The 22,027-nt window shown below is 43.4% G+C and overlaps 1 protein-coding gene across 1 annotated transcript in view; it reads right to left on the bottom strand.

Annotated features, from left to right (window-relative positions):
• DNAH11 (dynein axonemal heavy chain 11) overlaps positions 1–22,027 on the bottom strand; it is a 308,187-nt gene that overhangs the window by 19,088 nt on the left and 267,072 nt on the right. Inside the window, 7 exon segments of the mRNA XM_057304208.1 lie at positions 3,463–3,582; positions 6,473–6,664; positions 12,313–12,540; positions 16,583–16,710; positions 17,563–17,711; positions 18,906–19,099; positions 20,325–20,447. Coding sequence (XP_057160191.1) covers positions 3,463–3,582; positions 6,473–6,664; positions 12,313–12,540; positions 16,583–16,710; positions 17,563–17,711; positions 18,906–19,099; positions 20,325–20,447 — 1,134 coding nt within the window.

The following is a 22,027-nucleotide window of genomic DNA, read 5'->3' as shown; positions in this document are numbered from 1 at the left end:
GCGGTGCGAAGCTGTCCCGCAGGTGCACAGGTGTCAGGGCAAGCTCCTACTATACACGGCAAGAGGAGGACACACTCGCACGAGAACAGCAGCACTCGGACACCGAGTCAGCAAGGGTTCTAGCTTCCTCTGTTGAGAAGGCGGCTCTGCCCGGGGAGGACGCAAGACGGCAAGCGAAGCGTGAGCCTGAAAACGTCAGCAGATCTGCTGGGGGGCTGCACACCTACATTTCTCACGGGCTCACGCCCTCTCCGGGGCTGCCCCCGGTGTCGTCATCTGTATTTGTCGTACCGCTGTTGGAACGGGAGCTCAGACTCGTGAAGGTTAATGGACTGTCTCGTTTGGCAACGGTCATTCGCTCCCTATCCTCGGGCCCGCGCCGGAGAGGGAACGTCAGCATGAGCTCCTCGCTCTGCCCCGTGACCTCCACCAGCGTTCGGGGAAATCAACCTCCGTAAAGGTCGTGGGCCTGATGCTGTTTAGCTTTCCCATCTCCATGGTAACCTGCTCCCAGACCTCTTCTGAGGAGTGACTTCCAATTGCAGTAAATTGGAAGTGTATCTCTGACCTGTGAAATCCTGCTCATTAGAACTAAGGAAAGACCGGGAGACTCACAGTGAAGGAAATAAATAATGGTCACGTGGCAGGAAAGGTGGTTTGGTGGTGTTTTTTTTTTTTTTTGGCATTGTCTCCAAATTGTTTAACATTATTAATAGTAAAAAACAAAATCTGTCCTCAAATTTCTGTGTTAGACTACAGATAATACACCACGTTTTCTAAGACATGATTATTCTCAAAATGGACTCAAGGAAGGGGATCAAAACTATGTAATATTTTAGGACATGAAGTTCTCAGAGACATTATCAACAGGAGGTTGCGCAAACTTTTAAAAAATAGAGCACTTATTTTTTTGCAGTCCTTTGCATGTTAAAGTTTTTATTTAAATTCCAATTAACTTACCACGTAATATTAGTTTCAAGTGTATAATATAGTGATTCAACACTTCCATACAACACCCGTGCTCCTCCCAAGTGCCCTCCTCAGTCCCTGTCACCTGCTTCACCCATCCCCCATCCCCCATCCCCCTTAACCATCAGTTTGTTCTCTGTAATGAAGAGGCTGTTTCTTGGTTTGCTTTTTTCCCTGTGCTCATTTCTTTTGTTAAATTGCTACATGAGTGAAATCATATGGTACCTGTCTTTCTCTGACTTACTTCGCTAAGCATTATACTCTCTAGCTCCATCCATGTCCTTGCGCATGGCAAGATTTCATTCCTTTTTATGGCTGACAGTCCATTGTTATGTATACGCCACTGCTTCTTTATCCATTCGATGGACACCTGGGCTGTTTTCACAATGTGGCTATTGTGGATAATGCTGCTATAAACATCGGGGTGCATGTGTTCCTCTGAATTAGTATTTTTGTATTTTCTGGGTAAATTCCTAGTGGTGCAATTGCTGAATCACAGGATAGTTCTTTTTTTTTTTTTTTTTTTTAACGTGTTTATTTGAGAGAGAGTGAGTGTATGAGCAGGGGGGAGGGATAAAGGGAGAGGGAGAGGGACAAGCAGACTCCTGCTGAGCGGGGAGCCCAATATGGGGCTCAATCCCAGGACCTTGAGATCACAACTCGAGCTGAAGTCAGATGTTTAACCAACTGAGCCACCCACGTGTCCCTCATTGGGTAGTTCTATTTTTAACTTTTTGAGGAAACTTCAAGCTGTTTTCCAGAGTGGCTGTACCAGCTGGCATTCCCACCAACCATACAGGAGGGTTCCCCTTTCTCCACATCCTCACCAACACCTGCTGTTTCTTGTGTTGCTGATTTTAGCCATTCTGACAGGTGTGAGGTGATAGCTCATTGTAGTTTTGATTTGTGTTTCCCCGATGATGAGTAATGTTGAGCATCTTTTCACGTGTCTGTTGGCGATCGGTATGTCTTCTTTGGAAAAATGTTGATTCATGTCTTCTGCCCATTTTTTAATTGCATTATTTGTTTTTTGAGGGTTGAATTCTAGAAATTCTTTTTATATTCTGGCGACTACTAACCCTTAATCAGATATGTCATTTGCAAGTATCTTCTCCCATTCCGTAGGCTGCCTTTTAGTTTTATTGAATGTTTCTGTCCTATGCAGGAGCTTTTTATTTTGATAAAGTCCCAGTAGTTTATTTTTGCCTTTGTTTCCCCTGCCTCAGGAGCCATATCTAGAAGGAAGTTGCTCTGGCTGATGTCAAAGAAGTTACACAGCACTACTTTTAACATAGTTGGTATCTTGTTCAAGCGGGAAAAGAGCATGGTGTAGGGTGCCCTGGGTTTCCACAAAATACTCAGGCAATGGCCACGAACACGGAGGCCTTTAGAGAGACAGCACAAGAAAAGCGTGGCCGCCACTTTCAGCTACTTCAATGGGGAAACAGGGACTGAGCACTTTTGCCAGAAACACAGTCCTGGGCACAACGGACCGGCTGTTTGATCTTTGCAGATATGCGGTGGTTAAGATGAGAACTCAACCCAGTACAGGGGGTGCTCTGCCCCCGCCTCCCAGTTGGGAGAACTGGGTTCTCGCATCCCATTTCTCCTGAGCACGTATTTAAGAGTTAATTATCAAAATTGAGAATACTCCATGGCTTCTGCGACAGGGAAGAAACTAAAGATTTCACATATTTTAGAACCCTCAAATTGAAATCAATACACCTGTCTTCTAGCTGGAGCTCTTTTTGCCCAAAGTAACGGATGGACCCGGGGCTCGCCATGCCTCAGTCTCTCTCTACAAAACAGGTTAACAGCGTCAGTTCTGCGTACCTCTCAGGGTTATTCCTAAGATCCAGTCAGTCAGTTTATGTGAGGGTCCTTCGCCTGGGCACAGAACATGAGAACACACAGAGAAATCACCAAGGAGGTCTTATTGAAGCAGATTCGGATGTCACAGATCTGAGATGGGGCCCAAGACTGCATTTCTGGGGCACCTGGGTTAAGGATCCGACTCTTGGTTTCGGCTCAGGTCATCATCTCAGGGCTGTGGGATGGCGCTCCATATCGGGACCCATGCTCAGCAGAGAGTCTGCTTGAAGAGTCTCTCTCTCTCTCTGCCCCTTTCCCCCTCACATGCCTGCCCCTTCTCTCTCTCTCTCTCTCAGATAAATAATAAATCTTAAAAAAAAAAAGACTGCATTTCTAACAAACTTTCAAACTCCATGACAGTGGACCAGAATATATTCTCAAAAGGCCAAGATTCCTTAATAATATTTAAGAAGTATTTATATAGTGAATTTAGTTAAAAAATTGTCTTACTCGACGGGCACCTGGCTGGCTCAGAGAAGCATGTGACTCTTGATCTTGGGGTTATGAGTTCAAGCCCCGTATTGGGTGTAGAGATGAAATAAATAAAACTTTAAAAAAAAATTTTTTTTTTAAATTCTTACTAGGATTTTCTCCTCTGTAAAATGAATTATAGTGTCTTACCAGGGATGGATTCATGAATTCTTCCAAATACGCCCGACACAGTTTACGATCCCAGTCATCGGTGATATGGCCTCCATACATGATCTCACCGAAGAGGTAACGGAGGTCTTCCCATGGTACCTGCGAGGGATAGCACGCAAATGTTCATTGCCAGGCCCAGTGCATCTGCCTCAGAGAGGCCAGTTAGCAGTACACGCCTCTCTCCAAGCCCCTCTAACACCATGTTCCCCCAAATCCACATCAACAGGAGCATTTAAAAGAGGCTCAGAATGGTCTGGGCTTCTCCATAGAATTTCTGGACAGAATTATTTTCAGTGTGTTTTAGTACATTCGGTGAAAATTCACTAACACTGAACTTTGAATGCAGATTTTACAGCAATTTTTCCTAGAACATGCCATGCAGGGGAACTTTATAAACTCAAAATCTCAACCAAAAATCAAAAGAAGTATTATTTTGCAGGGCCTTTGAGGTATGTCATGTCTTTATGATCTAACAGCAGGGTTTATAATCTCATTTAGGCAAATAAAAAAAAAAAAAACCTTCTACAAGCTGAATTTGGGGTATATTTAGGATACCATCCACTTGCAAAAATCCAAGCAAACCGATCCCCTTGCTGCAGACTGATCTGAGGGCTTGGTTTATGGCCTGACTGGCCTCCTCCGTGACTGTTCTAAGGGTTCTAACAAATGACTGTACCAAGTGGTATTCCAGAAATAACGGCATCTCCTCTCTATTTGGCTTAGCGGATTTGCAGCCTCTCTCTGCTACCCTTTAGCTTCCTCTGGGTTTGCAAAACATGCCAGTCTGTGATGAAGCCTTTCTAGACAGGAACCTTTATACCCTCAGGGGCAGTAGATTGCCTCCCAACAGTTCAAGTAAAAACTTAATTATAGCCTTCCTTGGCTGCATGATGTGACAGAACAAGTAAAATTGCTTCAACTGTTCCAATGTACTGGTTACAAGTTTATTTGAATTTGAATAAATGAAACTCAACGAGGTCTTTCTTTTAAGCTGGTCTGAGGTGAGTGAGAAATGAGAGAGAACTGAGTGGACTGAAGCAGGCTCCCTGAACCACCCTCATGGACCGGACGGACGACAGAGACCTCTTCATTTCACTTCTCTGAGTGCCTCTTACTAAGACCTGCTGTACATTCTACCAGCAGGTACGTATTGCCCTCAAGATTTTCCTGAGCTAGGGCTCTATTCTTTTCAATAATCGACTCTCTTCCCCCAAATCCTGATCTCGGTTTTTTGAACATACACCTTCCTGAAAAGGACATTTTGTACCACCAGCCTCTGTGAACATAACCTAATTCCCAAATCCTGGTCACTGGCTTCACCATGTGTGGGGAATGACTTGGGTGTAGACATCTGAGAGAGGACAGAGTGTTCAAAACCGCGAGCTGCGTTGCTCCTGGAACACCAGAGGGGGCAGCAGCACACCACCATTCCCTTGGGCCACCGTGGGGTCACTGTGGGGTGGCCAAGGCCGGGGATGTGAGAGCCAGGGCCACACAGAGGAGTCCGCTCCTTTCTCCCCATCATTTCTAGCTCGGCTCTGTACAGGAGTCAGCTGAGATGGGATAAAAATCCTTGTCTCCGCCTCAGGGGACAGTCATGAAGGACTTGTATAAGAGGATTAAGTGGTCCACTTTACTTTCTACCCAGAACTATTATAATAGTCAATTTGACCTGCAATATTTTACACAAAATGTAAGATCAACTCAAAATATTATTTATTATGAAGATCAAAATATGCTCAAATTTTGTATATTTAAAAAAGGAGAGAGACGTGAGTGCCTGGGCGCCTCAGTCAGTTAATGTCTGCTTTCTGCTCAGATCATGATCCTGGAGTCCTGGGATCAAGTCCTGCACTGGGCTCCTTGCTCGGCAGGGAGTCTGCTTCTCCCTCTGCCCCTCACCCTGCTCGTGCTCTCACGCTCTCTCTCAAATAAATAAAAATTAAGAAAAAAAATTTTAAAAAATGATAGATGTGGAATGTTGATCATCATATACCATATTAAAGCCACTTTTTTTGGATACAACTTGCTCAAAATACGTTCCTTGGGAGAACACGCCCACGTCATATACTTAGTGTACATTTTCTGGTAGGTGTCACATCACCTTGGAAGCTTGGGAAAACTTACTTGGTAACAAAAACTGTAACCATGGTTACCAAAAGAACATAAAGCAACTCTCTACACACAGAAACACAGATGAGTCATTTTAAAGGCCCTTTACAGAAAGTGTGGCCCAGAGCATAACACCTGGTTTTGACAAATGTATCTCAATTTTAACAGATTTAACTGAATGGAAAAAGTTTCCTTTATGAAGACTAAGCCAGAAAATTCTTACAAATGGTTCTTCCTGTTTGAAATCCAATCATTAGGTTTCTAAGAGTTTTCACAAACGTTCTTGATGAAGCATTCCCATTCCCATCTGTAAAACACATTGTAGCTATGAGGTAAAATCATTCATCTACCTTTAACTTCCAATCAAGGGGAACATTACTGAGAAAGTCACAACAAGGTGGCATCCTTAATACATAATAATGACATATGCAGGAAATGCACCATTATTTATACATGTGACGCGCTGTAAATTGCTTCCATCATAAGAACTAATTGTAGTGATTATTAATGCAGTGTTATGAACTGTCAGAATTGCTGTATGTAATTACATTTGTGCAAATGCTTCATTACCTGCCTAATGAATCTGGCATATATGCACATGTAAACCACTGTTTTTGTTAACATAATGAAGGACATTTTTTTTTTCGCACTAAGCTGCTGATGTAGAACTGGTTTGACCTATCTTACGAAGTTCGAGCATCCGCTGCTGGAAAACCTTTGATCTAGTGTATTTTCACACTCGGCAGAAGACGCATGTACAGTGTCAGCTATTTCAGTAATAGCTTCGAAAGAGAAATTATGCTCCATTTGATAGTGGCCAGAGACTGACAGATTCAGTACACTCTTTGGAAGAGGTTATCTGACCACCGGCACTTACGTGAGGGTTTGCCTCTAAGTAGTTGTAGAGGACGTTGGCGCAAATGGTGAGGTCTCCAGGACCGAAGGGGTAGCTACGGCTCCAGCCTCGGGGGCCAAACCTCAGTCTCCCGGCCACACAAGCGTGGAAGTAGCACAGAGAAAAGAGGATGCTTTTAAACTCCTGCTCCTTGGAGCACACCTCAAGCGTATCCTAGGAGGAAAGGAAAATATTTGGTTACCCTTCTGCACGGTTTCCAAGGGCAAGGGTCTGCATGCTCAATGACCTTGCATCTAACTTTGAGAGAGATCTAGGACGGGGGTACCAGGCAGCTTTAAGCACGGCTGTCTATCCTATCGGCGCATAATAGGAGACTGACCACTCGGCGTTTTCTAGTCTGTTAATTTAAGAGGAATGCTTTCTCTATGCTTCAGTTATTTTACCGAATGCTTCTAAGTTCACTAGAAAATGACAAAATTCATTCTGAGCAGTGATGATCCCGCTTGACATCATTTTCCCCTGCAAAATTCTCCTTGAAAAATCTAGCTGACTGAAGGACACTGTCTTCGTTTCATCAGCGTAGCAGAATGCTACTTAACCCCCAGCCCTCCATTTCCTCTGGTTTCATAGTCATCCAGATCACCTGGGCACATGGCCACCCATCAAAAAACCATTTCCCATCCTCTCTCGAAGCCAGATGTGCCATATGACCAAGTTCTTGCTGAAAGAATTTGAGCAGAAGTAATGTGTACAATTTTCATGTCATTTACTTAAAAGGAAGTTGCTTGTCCGGGTCGTCACTCTTTTCCGTTCTCTGTAGGCTAGACGTGAGGATGACCAGACAACCACGGAAGCTGTGAGTGAGTTCCAGGGGAGACACCTACCAGCTTGCGCGTGTGGCTGAGCTCATGAAACAGAGCTCCCCCTTATATGTGAGAGAAGTCATCTTATTTGGATCACTGGAATTTCGTAGGGTACCTGAGCTAATATGATCACCCTGGCAAATGTTTCCTTCCAACGAACTTAAAGTAGAATTCATTGCAGGGTGGAGAGAACGGCATATGGAGGACTAGAAAACATACACCCTGTAGACTAGATCTGTAACATTTTCTTTTGAAACTGCAAAGGGAAAATTAAGTCCTGGAATGCTGGTATGGTTATGGCTCCCACAGCCATAAAATCAAAAGATGAACGACAGCCATCCAATCTCTGTCTTAAAGGTAGTAGTACTTTATTCTCAGATTTGGCAGTTCTGTGAGGCAAACGAGGACTACTTCAACTGATGTTGGGCAGTGGAGGAAGATAAGGCCACAGCTGTACCTTCTTGCCTTGTCCTTTAAAATGGCCCAATTATAGCCAGTCTACATTGAAAATGAATCTGACAACTTGGGCCATCTACCAAGTATATTTAGCACCTTTCAGGCGGGAGTTCAGATCTGGTCTTCTAGGAATCTTCTAGTTAAAGTCTAAACCAAACCAAGACTAGATTTGTTCTCTTGTTCTAAGACTAGAAGAAGCTTTTTAGATTCTTAGTGTATCACTTCCATCAGAATCCAGGGTTAGTACCAAATATAGTTCAAGAACTGGCCAGGCCATCCACAGTGTGGACTCGACTACATCACTAGGTCATTTGAAAGCACTAGGCCATTTCTAGGTAATTTATGAGGCTTGAAGATACACGATCATTAAACGTAACCTTTCCACAACTAAACATGAAATAAAAGATAAGCTCATGAAAGAAGAAAATAGAAAACATGAAATTGCAATTAATCTTGAAGACTATAAAAATATATTATCAATATATATAATTATATATATATATAATTATATATATATAATTATATGTAAGAAATTTCTGGGAGATGAAATAGAAATATCAAACTTTTACTTAGGAATTATGATCTAACAAATCACCTAATACCTCTCTGAATAACATATAGTCCACAGAAAACTAAGGTACTACAATAACTAAGTACATTAATTCCGTAAATATTTCATATAACTGATTTAGTTTTATCCTCAGCACTTAAAAAAGAAATTATACACCTTGGGCACCTGGATGGCATCCAACTCTTGATTTCAGCTCGAGGGTCATGATCTCAGGGTTGTGAGATGGAGCCCCACCACTGGGTTCCGTGCTGGGCATAGGAGCCTGCTTAAGATTCTCTCTCTCTCTCTCTTTCTCTCCCTCTGCCCCTCCCCCATCTGATCCCACCCTCAAAAAAATTAGAACTTAATGCCTCCCCCATCTGATCCCACCCTCAAAAAAATTAGAACTTAATGCCCATTGCATTACGCTCTGATAATATAAATGCCACTGAATCAAGCTTTTCTAATTATGGAAAAAGTATGAGTCTACCTAACATTCTACATTTCAGGTCAGTTGTATTTTTACAAACTGAAAGATGAGCAAATTACTATCAGAAAATACACAAACAGCACTGTGAACAGAGAACAGGCATCCACATTCACATAACAGTGTTGTATGCCCGTAGATACCAATTTTACATGCACGACTACCAATTATTTGTTTCTGCTGCAAATCTTACAGAAAAAGAAATCTAGGAGCGTCTGGGTGGCTCAGTCGGTTCAGCGTCCAACTTTTGATTTTGGCTGGGGTCATGATCTCAGGGTCGAGGAACAGGGCCCTGTGTTGGGCTCTGTGCTGACTGTAGGGCCAGCTTGAGATCCTCTCTCCCTTTGCCCCTTCCATGCCTCCCCTAGCATGTGCTCGCTCTCGCTCAAAAAAAAATCTGTATCTTATTTTAAAAATGTGGTTACTATCTGGGTATGAAAGGAGCCTAAACAGTAGCCCCTTATGCCACCTTCAAGAGGCAGGTGCTGAGCTGAAACACACAGGGAGACAGGACCCTGTAAGAAATGCTTCTTTACATCTCAATCACTTAATGATTGCATTTACATAAATATTCTGGAATGCTCAGGAAATAAAGGACTAATATTAAACTTGTTCATTATGAACACACATATCAAAGTTCAAAGGTAAATTCTGACTTGGGTGTAAACTTAAAAATACAGACTTAATTGAGTTGAATATTAAAGCGTGCAAAACAAAAACACCCCAAGAGAAGAGTTCATTTGTGCAGATCCCTTGGGTGCTTTTCTCATCTGAGGAGGGCGCCCAGACAACACGAGGGACTGGGACTTGTTTCCCTAACTCAGTTGAGTACCCGAGGTAGATGGCATTCACTACCCTTTGTCCGTGTCACAAGCCTCAGCTACATGAGACCACAGCAGCAACACGGAACACCCAGCATGATACAAGCAGCGTGGCAAAGTGGGAAGCCTGTGGTACAGATCAGCAAGTGCCAGTCCGAAAATGTCCTGTTGCTGACTTTTAGCTGGGCATATGGCTGCCCAAGATAAACTGGCTGTTCCCAGCCTCTCCTGCAGGTCGGTAACGCACTGTGACTACATAAAACCAGTGAGATGCAAGGAGAAGTATGATGTATTCACTTGTAGGAAGCATCTTTAAAAAAAAAAAAAAAAAAAAGCAAACACGTGCCCAGGGTCATCTTCTTTGTTCCTCTTTCATCCTACTGTCAGGAACATGGATGTGGGGGATGCCACCTGGGACCCTGGCAAGCCCATTCCAGAAACAGTGAACTGTAAAAGAACTAGACTGATGACAACTTCATGTGACACAGTGAGCTCTGAATGACCTACCTCCAGAGTTCTGATGTGGCAGAAATACTTCTTTAACCTTTTTCCAGCTACGGTTGTCTCATGCTTCCTTCACAGGTAGCCACGCATCATTCTAACTGGGAACGTACTCACAGATGACCATGGAGTACAGGTTAATACCCTTGAATTACATCGTCTGAACAAAACCGACATTTTATTTTCTAACATAAGGACAGGTCAACATTCATAGACTATTCTAAAATTTTTAGATTTTCTTTAGAGTTTTTGTTGGGTAGGTTTTGGTTGTAAGAGGTCTGATAGGAAATTTATTAAAGAAATAATTTTGATTATCCTTGCTTTTGCTACTTCTGATCAAAATTAGTCTTAATATTTCAGAGGATCCTTTCGACTAGATAAATACTTCCCCTTGAAGTACTTAAGAGTCTTTCCAATAGCTGTCATCTTCAGTTAATCTAGGTGGCTTTCCAGATAACAGTCAAAAGAATGGATATTTTCATGAATAAACTAGAACAGGGAAGGGATTCATGCTTACGCTTTGAGGGATCTGTTCATCCCTATCATGATATGCAACAAATTTTTTAACGTGCCTTTCCCTGGGGAGAGTGTCTGTAGTTTTATCAGATTATCAGAGAGGTCCTTACCCCAAAAAAGCTGAAGGACTATTGGGGTGAAGCATATTTGTTCATGACATGCTCACTTTTCACAAATACAGATAATTGTCCTATGGGGTTGGATAAATCCTATTTAAATAAATCAAGTTCCTGTTCTGTATTTACTTTGGGAAAGAGGTTGAGAATATCCTAAGTGGTCCGAAATTATCAACGGAGGGATTAAAAAAAAATACATGTCTGCCATGGTTCAAGAAAGAAAACATACGTGCAATTATGCAAAACATTCAAAGAGATTTCTTGAGTACTTTGTTTATACAGTCTCCCCTGTTTATATACCTGTTTATATAGGCTATAAATTAATTACTTAAGTAGGTAATTAACTGTATTCTTCAAAACTGTAATCGCAGGTGGCCTATTATTATAATTCCTTCATAATGTTGGCTTGAGTATTGGCCCAGAAGATACTAGTGAAGAATGATGATATTTCTAACAGGAGGTTTAATATTTATACCAAACCATTTACATTTCCTCTTCAGGGTCCATACTACTTCTCCTAATAATAATAATACCATTTCCTGGGGTGCCTGGGTGGCTCAGTTGGTGAAACATACTGCTGTCCATCTCGGCTGGGGTCATGATCTCAGGGTCATGAGGTGGAGCCCTGCGTGGGGCTCTGTGCTGGGCATGGAGCCTGCTTAAGATTCTCTCTCCCTCTCCCCCTCCCCCAACCCCTCCCATGTACACTCTCTCTCTCTAAAACAAACAAAATACCGTTTCCCAAGGATGTCTAAGAAATCAGAGGGAATGGCAACTCAGAGAAACAACAACAAAGGAAACTTGTTTGAAAGACTTGATTATGATTCAGATAGTTGGGATAATTTGCACAAGGAGAATAATAATAGGAGTATTTATGTTTGTATTATTTATTTTGCAAGGAAATGAAAGTATAAATAAGGTGGCAACATGGATATACTCGGAGAAGATGATTTAACTTTACTAACATCAAAAGCAGATCTAAAACTGAATATTATACTGGAACTCCTCCTCTGTCATTACTATTGTTGACGTCCTCAGTTAACAGCAACTGGACTAACAGTGGCTTCTTCTCTTCCTGTGGTAAGAGATACTGGTCGGCCATGTTTGTCTTCAATAAGCAGGGTCCTCAGAGAGGGATGTTATTGGTTCTCCTTAAACATGTGGCTGCAGTATTTTTTTTTTTAAGCTTTTATTTATTTGAGAGAGAGAGCATGTGTGTGAGTCCGAGTGAGGCGGATGAAGGGGGGGAGAGAGAATCTTAAGCAGACTCCGTGCCCAGCGCAGAGCCATGGGGCTCCATCTCACGACCCTGAGACCAGGACCTGAGCCGAAACCAAGAGTCAGATGCTTACCCAGAGCATGTGGCTGTAGTTTTAAGGCAAAAGATAGATTTTCTAGTCACTGGAATAGGGAACGACATGGGGATCCTTTCAAGAGATTAAACCACACACTGTGATTTCACCCCGTCCCTCTGCACGAGACGCATGCATAGCTAATGGCCCCGTGGTTTTGTGAGACGACCCTGACTTTGCCAGGCTTCTGCTTTCTTACCTGATCAAAGTTGTAGAGGGCGGCATGCAAATTGGCCAGCATTCCTGTGGGTGGTTCATTAGTAATTTTAATGGAATTTTCCAGGAGTCCTTGAGGGATGATGTGTTCATGTGGTGTAGGTGCAGACTCGGCACTCATGAAAACCCGGTAATCTCTGTGGCCTCCTTGGCTGAATTTTTCGAGGAGTTTCTCCAAGGTTCCTAGCCACTTGGCTACCAAATGGACATTCTGAAAAAAAACCAGTATGGCTTATAATTCTGGTGAAACTGAAGTACATTACTTAAATTATGGAATCACATTTTCCTATATATCAATGTGTAGAAAACTCAGAGAACCAGGATTTAATTTTTCCTGTATTATCACGTTGGGGAGCAAAACAAAGCACCAAAACATGACCACACGTGAACAAGTGTACGGTTCCAAACCACCACAGCTATCTTTGCATATCCAAATCTCCTCCCAACACACTTAGCCACCTGCCAATCACCTCTGAGATGGAGTTCCTGACACTTTTTTTTTTTTTTTAAAGATTTTATTTATGTGACAGACAGCCAGCGAAAGAGAGAACACAGCAGGGGAGTGGGAGGGAAAGAAGCAGGCTCCCAGCGGAGGAGCCTGATGTGGGACTCGATCCCGGAACACGGGGATCACGCCCTGAGCCGCAGGCAGATGCTTAACGACTGCGCTACCCAGGCGCCCCGACACTTTTCTTTGTTACAGTTCAAACTCATTTGTGGAGACTTGGCTGGTTAGTTTAATCAAGTGTAAAAACTAAAAGCCAGAAATGTACCTCATCACCCACTTCATTGTTTCTGATACCCACCTCGTCTACTCAACGCCTACTCATTGGTATATGAACTCCAAAGGATGTGAGGGCTGAATAGCTAGCCGAAAAAGAAATCACTCTTTGTTAAGATGCTCTGTGGATCCCTGACAGGTTCATTTCTTTAAACCCTAGAACTGTCAAAATCATGAAAGAAACAAATGTCACCACCATCACTTCTTGATTTTCAGTTTTATGATTCACAATTCTCCAACCCTCCAATCCTAAACGCCCATACAGTACATGGTAGTTGGCGTTGTGAGACAGGATGAAGGCCCTACCCTCACATGCTCTCTGGCTCTGGAGACGTCCTTAATATAGTGATTGCAACATCACGCCAGGAATATGTAGTTACTTCCAGCAAAAAAAAAATTTACTATTATAAAAGGTACAAAAACCCAAAGAATAAAGGCAAATAGGGAATGGAATGGTAATGTAGGTATCTCTCTTTGAAACAGTTCTAAGAGGATCTATGCCCATTTATTGTTCACATTATGAGGCTTTTTCTTCCTTTGGCAAATACTGAACATGGGTAGGTGTCATAGCTGAACTGTGTCCCCCCAAATTCAAATGTTGGAAGTCCTAACCCTTAGGACCTCAGAAAGTAATTGTATTTGGAATAGGTCTTCAAAAAGGTAATTAAGAGTAAATGCAACTATTAGAATGGGTCTTAATCCAATACGGCTTGCGTTCTTATAAGAGGAGATTAGGACGGACGGACATACACACAGAGGGGAGACCATGTGAAGACACAGGGAAGAGATAACCATCTACACACCAAGGAGAGAGGCTTCAGAAGAAACCAACCTTACTGACAACTTGATCTCAGACTTTTGGCCTCCAGAACTGTAAGAAATTGAATTTCTGTTGATGAAGCCACCTAATCTGTGATACTTTGGTATAACCCTGGCAACCTTCTACAGTCAAAAAGGGCTCTGAGTTTCCCACCCTCTGTGCTTGCTACTAGGTTATAGTGAAAGTACTTCTTCACCTAACAATGCCACACACACAAGCAAGCAGAAACAACCACAACAATAAAACCTATTTGGCAAGCTCAAATACAACCTCTCTATCTCATGGCCTACGAGACCTTACTCGAGAAGTTTACTTGAAACAAATGTAAGGATATTCTAGGCAGTGACCTTGGAGTCAAGGAACAGAAAAATCTCCAAGGGAGCCATCCCCGAACACAGGCACACTCTGGAGTCCAGCCTGGGAACCATGCTCGAGGGGCTTGGCTTTGACGTTGGCTGGATTCTTGAGCCCACTTGTCCAAGGGCAACAATGCCTGTGCACCATTTTTAGCTAATCCATGTATCTTGGAAACCACCTATTTTGCCTGTGAAAACAGATTTTTTAAATCCATTATGTCAATTCACAAAGCATCTGGTGTACATCTGAGACGCAGATAGGTGCCATCCTGCTACCTATGCACAGGTTTTCTTTGGCGCATGGGCTTCTAATAAGATGCTAACCATCCCCCGAAGGGCTCTATGACCACAGCAGCTGACACTGTGCAGTCCGGTTAAGAGCACAGTGGCACGAGCATACGTGTCACAGGCCTACGCTGATGTAATTTAATGTACGTTACAAACAACATAACAAGTTCCCATTAGGCTGGTCTTCCCTTTATTCAAAGTCCTGTTTCTCTTTTAAATGGCAAAGAGATACTAGAAACCTCCAGAAACTGAGGTCGTCTCTCCTAATTATTCTATGTGTGGCGAGGAATAGCTTAATAGTTATATTCTAAGTTACTGGCTTACTGCAAACAACAAAAACCAAAGGTCTAGGACAGACATCCCGAAGCAGACCCTTCACACGACAACGTCTTTTGAGATTTGTCTTTCATGGTAAAACTTACAAGTTGAAATCTGGGGGCAAACGGGGACTTAGCATTGATAGACAAATAACAACCATTTTACTCGGAATACTACGTTCTCTTGAGGATGACTATACCCCTCCTGCCCTCTCTCCAGTCTGAGCCGCTGGACACACGAGAATTCTCAAAGAACGTTCTTTTGCGGGAAGATCTCAGCATCTACCCAACTGTCACAGCAACGACAGCTGTCTCTGAAAAGAACAACCCCCCACCGTTACCGGTCTGCCTCGGGGAGCTCGGAGGGGAACGCGCGAGCCCGTGTCACCTGCTGAGGGACCAGCTGAGTGGCAGCTGTTGCTCTCCCAGGGGGTTTGGTTCTGCTCGGACTCTGAGCAGCTTCGTCATGAATCCGATTTTATTTTCGCGGAAATGCCGAATGCCTCAACCGTGGATGCTGGAGGCGCTGCCGGAGGCCAGAGCCATTTCTCCGTGTGAGGGTGGCCGCATGAGCTGGCAGGACAAAACACTCCACCTGCTGCCACACAGACCCGAACTCGAGGACCAGCTCTGCCGTGCCGCTGCTGTGTGGCCCCGAGGCTCTCCAGACCGCTCGGAGGCTCCCTTGCTTCATCTTATAACGGGAAGCCCACACCTGCCCCGGCAGCTTTGCCGTAGCCATCAGAGGTGACGTATCCCGTGAAGTGCCTCGTAAGGGGTCTGGCATACACGGGAACCGCTGGGCTCGCCGTGCTGCAGATCAAAAGGCCATGTCCAGCCCTGGTGAAAGAGCTAGCACGTCTTGCTGGGGGAGGAGTCAGTGTGGCTCCCAGATGCCCCCTAAAGCTTGCCTGGGTTCCACTAGCTCCTGGGCTCTTGCTCGAATCCCAGCCAAGACAGCCACTGGGGAGGACACTGGGTCAGAGTCACAGACCCACATCATGCTAGCCCTGGAAGGGATAAAGGGCTTATCTACTCCAATACCCTTAATTTACAAACAAAGGAAATGTAACACAGCTAGTTACGGGTAGAGTCAGAGTTGTATCAGGTAATACATGTAAAAATGCTCTGTCAACTTTAAAGCAACTTGCAGGGCGCCTGGGTGGCTCCGTCCATTAAGCGTCTGCCTTCAGCTCAGGTCATGATCCCAGGGTCCTGGGATTGAGTCCTGCATCAGGCTCCCTGCTCAGTGGGGAACATGTTTCTCCCTCTGCCTGCTGCTCCCCCTGCTTGTGCTCTCTCTCTCCTTCTCTGTCAAATAAATAAAATCTTAAAAAAAAAAAGCAACCTGCAAATATGAGATATTATGACAATGGCTTTGGCAATCTATACAAGCCTGTTTGTTTTCAAGCACTCTTAGAATCTTCCAGATATCTGTAGAATAAGGAGGTTCCCTCTAATACTTTTAATTTTAAAGCATAATGGCTAGAAAATCCCTCAAAAGATGATAGCCATCCTTGTCAGCTGAGTCCCTCACACCTTTGGAGGGGTCAGTAGTGCTGAGAGAACCCCGAGGACTCTGCACCTCACCATCTGTCACGAGGAAGGATCATTCCCATTGGCCTGGACCACTCAGCACCGTCCATCCGTGTGGTCAGTCCCAGTGTTTTCCAAGAAGACGCAATACTCACTTGGAGGATGACCCAGTGTCCTCCTTCGGCAGCTTTCTCCAGGGCCTTTTCTGCCACCGCTTCCTGACCTTGTCCTAAGGACACGTTGTGGAATTTTCCCGAGTCAATCGTAAACCCCAGTCTTTTGCCTGTGGGAACATAAGACATGATAAGAAGAGTGAATCAGGAGAGGTAAGAAGAGTCTGGAATATCGTGTCTCCTGGCCATCTGTGGTTACTGCTGCCACCTTCTAGGTCACTTTCCTGAAGAATCCAAACTCAACTTCTGTCTTTCAACAAGCAGCATTTGGAGCTCTCACCAGCTGCCTCCTGGGGAGCACGAGCAGAGCCTGTGGAAATAAGTTCCTCTGGTTTTATGGTAATGAAGCTTTTGACATTTTGATAGATGGCAAGTATTGTTATGGAGCTGTATTAACTCTTGCAGGAGTAGCAAAGCATTTCCCGCATAAAAAGGAGCAACATGTGGTAGCTATCACATCATTTCTTGAACAAATTGGCTCATTGGGTAAATGCAGAAGCTTCTCACCTTGTGGCCATGCTTGAATCGAGCACAGTCAGGTCACAGCTCTATTAACCTGGTGTTCTCGGCGCAGGCTGTGGGGAATAGTAATCCAAGGCACAAAGGGCCAGGGCCTCGCACAATCGAGCAGGCTGGCTCTAATGACCACTATTTAGTCACAGGGGGCACGAGATTACACTAGAATGGAGAAAATTGCCCTCTGGCCCTTATATAGTCAAAAGGTGGAAAACAGTACAAAAGAAACCTGCATTATGCCAACCAGAGGAATGTTCCGTTTGAACATTTCTCCAGACCACGGTGTTATTAGCCTTAAATTTTCCATATACTCCATCTCCCACAAATGAAAAAGAAAGAAGGAGGGAGAGGGAGGGAGAGAAAGTCACTCGCTGTGAACTGAGAGGAAGGTGGGGTGGGCGCTGGGCGAGAGGGAGGGCGGGAAGGCAAGCCTCCTGGCCCCTCACCAAGGATCTCCAGGTCTTTAAGGGTGTCCACCCCTGGAGACAGGATGAAGAAGATGGGCGTGGCCGGGCTGCTTTCTTCCAATGCTTTAACTAAATCCACTCTGGTCCTCCCCACGTACTTGGCACCGAGTTTTTCCTCCACAAAATTCCTATAAAAAAGGATAATGCCAAAGACATGATCAGTGCTCATGACCTTGAAAAGTGCCACAACTTGGATCAGCTTAAATCACAGGCACAGGAAGGAAGCAAACTACGTTCATTACGTGGGATGTTTTTGCGGAACAATACGAATTCTGCTAGATTTATGTATCAGTGCCCCTGAAATCCCTCCCTGCTTTAGAAGCTCTGAAAATCAGCAGCCTACATTCCATTCTGGGGGCTACTGAGACCCCCCTCTGAGCACCACCAGCTGCCTGCCTATGGCTTTGTATCCCCCAAATCTCCTGCCAGAGCCCCCATTACTTATTAACAGTTCATTAGATTTGCCACAGTGCAATTTTCCGGCCTGCTGGGTTTCTCATGAATATACAAATGCTTTTTGGGGTGTTTCTAATATAGGGAAGCTCAATTAGGCAGGGGTTATTTTCCCGCAGTATCAGATTTAGCAGAAAGTAAGTACTACTAAGCAGAATTAACTTGTAAAGTAGGGCGCACAGAGGCCTCTGCAAGGGGGGACATCAGTTGGACAGAGCGGAGGAAAAGGCTTGAGGTGTGTCACTGCTGTTGAATGAGGAGCAGAGAAGGAAGGAACTTGAGAACTCCTTGGTTGGTGAATTCAAATGAGAACACGACTTGCGTGAATTAAGCAGCATCATTACCATTTAGAAGCCGAAAGGGTAAAGAAAAAGGACATGCGGACCAAGACGCGGACAGGGGTTCCTGCTTTAAATTGCATTGGTTGTAAAGCTATAGGACTATTAGTGTCTCCATGAGAGGAATTCCTTTTTGTTTGATGTGCAAAATCTTCGGAGCCCAAATGCTACCACTAAATAAAAACAGTGGAAATTGCACTGGGATAATGCATGTTCCTGGCCTCTGAACTCTGCTGACACCCACCTCTCTGGCTTGAATATTTCCAGTGGCTCCCCCCCCCCCGCCCCCGCCGGCTCCCCTCCTAATGTCAGAAGCAAGGTTTTCAGGAAGGACGGGCTCAGCCGGACGACAGACCAGCACACTGGTTAGTGTTTGGCGAGTTTCAGCAACAGCACTCATGACAGTATCAAAATTTCAAGCAGCATCGTGGCTCATCAACAGGGACCACAAATGTCTCCACCAGCTGCTCCTCGCCCCTAAGACTAAGTCTCCTGAGACCAAAGTATTTCCAAAAATGCTAACAGCCCCACCTGAGAGCGTATGTCATTCTGTCGGGGCGCACTGCTCTCAAAATAATCAGCTTCTGTATCACACTTTTCTTCTTCCATTCTTGCGGCAACTTCTCTTTCTCTGGGCACTCGGATTCCGCCCACCTCCTCCACTGCTTGGCCGATCCTTCCACATCTCGGTCTAGGCCTCGAAATTCTTCTAGGAGGGCTACTGCCTGTCATAGCATGGGGCACAGATAGGAAGGGGGTAAACAGCTCAGAGTCTGAGACAGAGACTAGTGGAAGCATCGAGTCCTCTGTGAACATGCTGGGCTGGAGAGTCCTCATTCCTTGCCCGATGTACTCTACACCCTGTCCTGCCCGGCCAAGAGAGGGACCGCTGGGGATTCCTGGAGCTAAACTCCCCAGTTCTCTGGCCTGGTGGGGATCGGCCAAGACGAGGCACTGGCAAGAGACTGGAGGGCTGGAGGAGAGAGACGCAGGGGTATTTCTCCCTCAGCGCCTTCCCTGGGGTGACGTAGGTGGGCAGCGGCTGCGTTCACCCACGGAAGGCCACCGCTCCCACAGCTTGGCTCTCCCCTAACCTCATGTCTCTGCGGTTTCAGGAACTACTCCTTTAGTTTCGTTTCCCATCCCCATTCCTGGCTGATTCCCTTAGTCTTCTTCCCATACATTTCCCATGAAAATACACTCTTTGTTAAGCTTGTTTTTATCACCCCTTTGAATGGGTCATCTGTTTTCTGCTGAGACCCTGACTGATCAACAAGTGGACTTGAATTTATAATTCTACATAAGCTAATAAAAATTCTATTACAAATAAACCTAAATGTACTATAAAAATAAGGGATAATGGTTATTTTCAAGGGACAGAAAATTTCCTCCTTAGAAAAAGAATGCAGCAAACACCATACGTTTGTTAGCATACAACACGCCTCTTTAAGGAATTCCAAAGCCTAGGCCAATAAACTCTTAACAGTGGGATCTCCTGACAGAAAAATGAGGTAAGGATAGGTACCCGGGGTTGATGCATAACTTTTTTATCTACAACATTCCGGTCTGCTTAAGTACTTTATAATTAGAATAAACTACCGTGTTGTTATATAATTAAAAAACTTATTTGAAAAAAGTGGAGAAATATTATAAAAAAGAAAACAAACCTAATTTAGGTAAATTGACAAAAATGCTCATTTCTGTTCCTTGACTTTTACCAAAGTTCCTGCAGAATATACATATTTATTAACTTTTCTTTACTTCCAAATAAGAAATTAATCACTTTATACTTTCGTAATACAAAGATAAACTGAAGAATATCACATTATACAGTATATTTCTACAAACGAAATGGGATACATCACTTGTATTTTTAAAACATTTCTACATTTGCAAGATCTGATATTTGAAATAAGCTTTAGAAAGTGAAAAACCATCTTCCTCCCATACCTTGAGAGCACTCCATGACTGAGTAGTGAGGAAGTCGACAGGACTCGGGTAAGTGTGTTCAACTGTGAATCGAAGCAGGAAATCCAATTCAAGAGGGTCTATCTCTTTCTTTCTCAACAAAATCTTGAGGGTACATAAAATTGAAAATGGTCATTTAGTTTATAACAAAATCAGGACACAGGAGGTAGTCACCATGTAACAGGATTGAATAGGCAGAACCAAGTCTACAGACAATTCCCATAGATATCTATCTGTTCCGAAGCTAAAATAATAAATCTCAGATTATGCTCATGATCTCAAAACCCTGACTGAAAATCTAGTAACAAATAATTATGAAGACTTTCCCCCCCAGTTTTAACACACGCCTATTAGCAAATTATTTGAAATAAACATCCATCCTTTAGTCTTTTGCTGTTAGATCAAACTTGTCTTAAAACTGGTTACACAAATTGAGAAAGCCTCAGGTGGTAATGGACCAAATTACTAAACAAAAGGTAGAACTAGTATTATAATTTAGTCCTGATACAGAAATCACATCTAATAAACTATGAGATATATGAAAGATTTTTTTTAGAGAGGTGGGGGAGGGGCAGAAGGAGAGGGGGAGAGAGAATTTTGACGAGGGGCTCAGGCTTGAACTCACAATCCTGAGATCATGACCTGAGTTGAAATCAACAGTTGGATGCTTAACTGACTGAGCCACCCAGATGCCCTGAAAGATTTTTCTTAAATGTGAGATTATATTAAGAAAAATAAGAAATTGTTTTATAGATACAACTAAACAAACAGTGTAAACTGAAATAAACTTTAGATATCTGCATTAAAAAACTGATAAGTCCATAGAACATTTTGGGGTAGAAAGGGGGATGAAATATTCCTAACTTTCACATAAAAATTATAATACCATATAAAGTTAAACAGGTAAAATGTTTGAGTTTTATACTATTTTAAAACTTGAGGTATTTTCAAAATGCATTATGGGTGGTAACACATTAAAAGAGTATTTTATTTTACTAATTGATTTTTTCTTAATTCAATTTATTTCAACAAATAATTGCCATATATATATATGAAGCTTTGATTTACAAAAATTGTCAGGATTTGAGGTAAGCTATAATTTATCTCTGGCTTCCAAGGAGAAATTTTTTTTTTTTTTTTTAGACAGAGAGTGTGAGTGGTGGGGGAGTGGTTGGGGGAGGGAGGAGCAGAGGGACGGGGGAGAGAGAGAAAATCTCAAGCAGACTCCCTGCTGAGCACAGAGTCTGACTTGGGGCTCAATTTCACGACCCTGAGATGATGACCTGAGCCGAAATCTAGAGCTGGATGCCTAACGGACTGCATCACCCAGGCACCCCAAGGAGACAGTTTCAAATAGATGATGTGCCTATATGTGTGTACATGTCATATATTCTCAATCCTGGGTTTTTACTGTTAATGAATAATATGTATAAAAACAAAAATTTCATTTTGTAGTGTCTTGCTCCTATATCTCACATACATTATGAAGCACCTACACTTATATGTTCTTAAATAACCCAAAGGAATCTAACAAACACCGAAAATACTGAAAGTAATAGTTTGTCATTGTTAACAACAGGGCGAGGCACTTTGGAGCGTACGACACAGACCAGGCATTGACCTTCCATCAAGATTTGGGTTGATAGAAAAAGTTATACAGCAAACAAACTAATGAAAGGGCAACA

Source organism: Ursus arctos, unplaced genomic scaffold (genome assembly GCF_023065955.2).
Source record: "Ursus arctos isolate Adak ecotype North America unplaced genomic scaffold, UrsArc2.0 scaffold_3, whole genome shotgun sequence".
Lineage (NCBI taxonomy): Eukaryota > Metazoa > Chordata > Mammalia > Carnivora > Ursidae > Ursus > Ursus arctos.
Note: the sequence above shows the minus strand (reverse complement) of the source record. Positions and strands in the feature narration are given on the sequence as shown.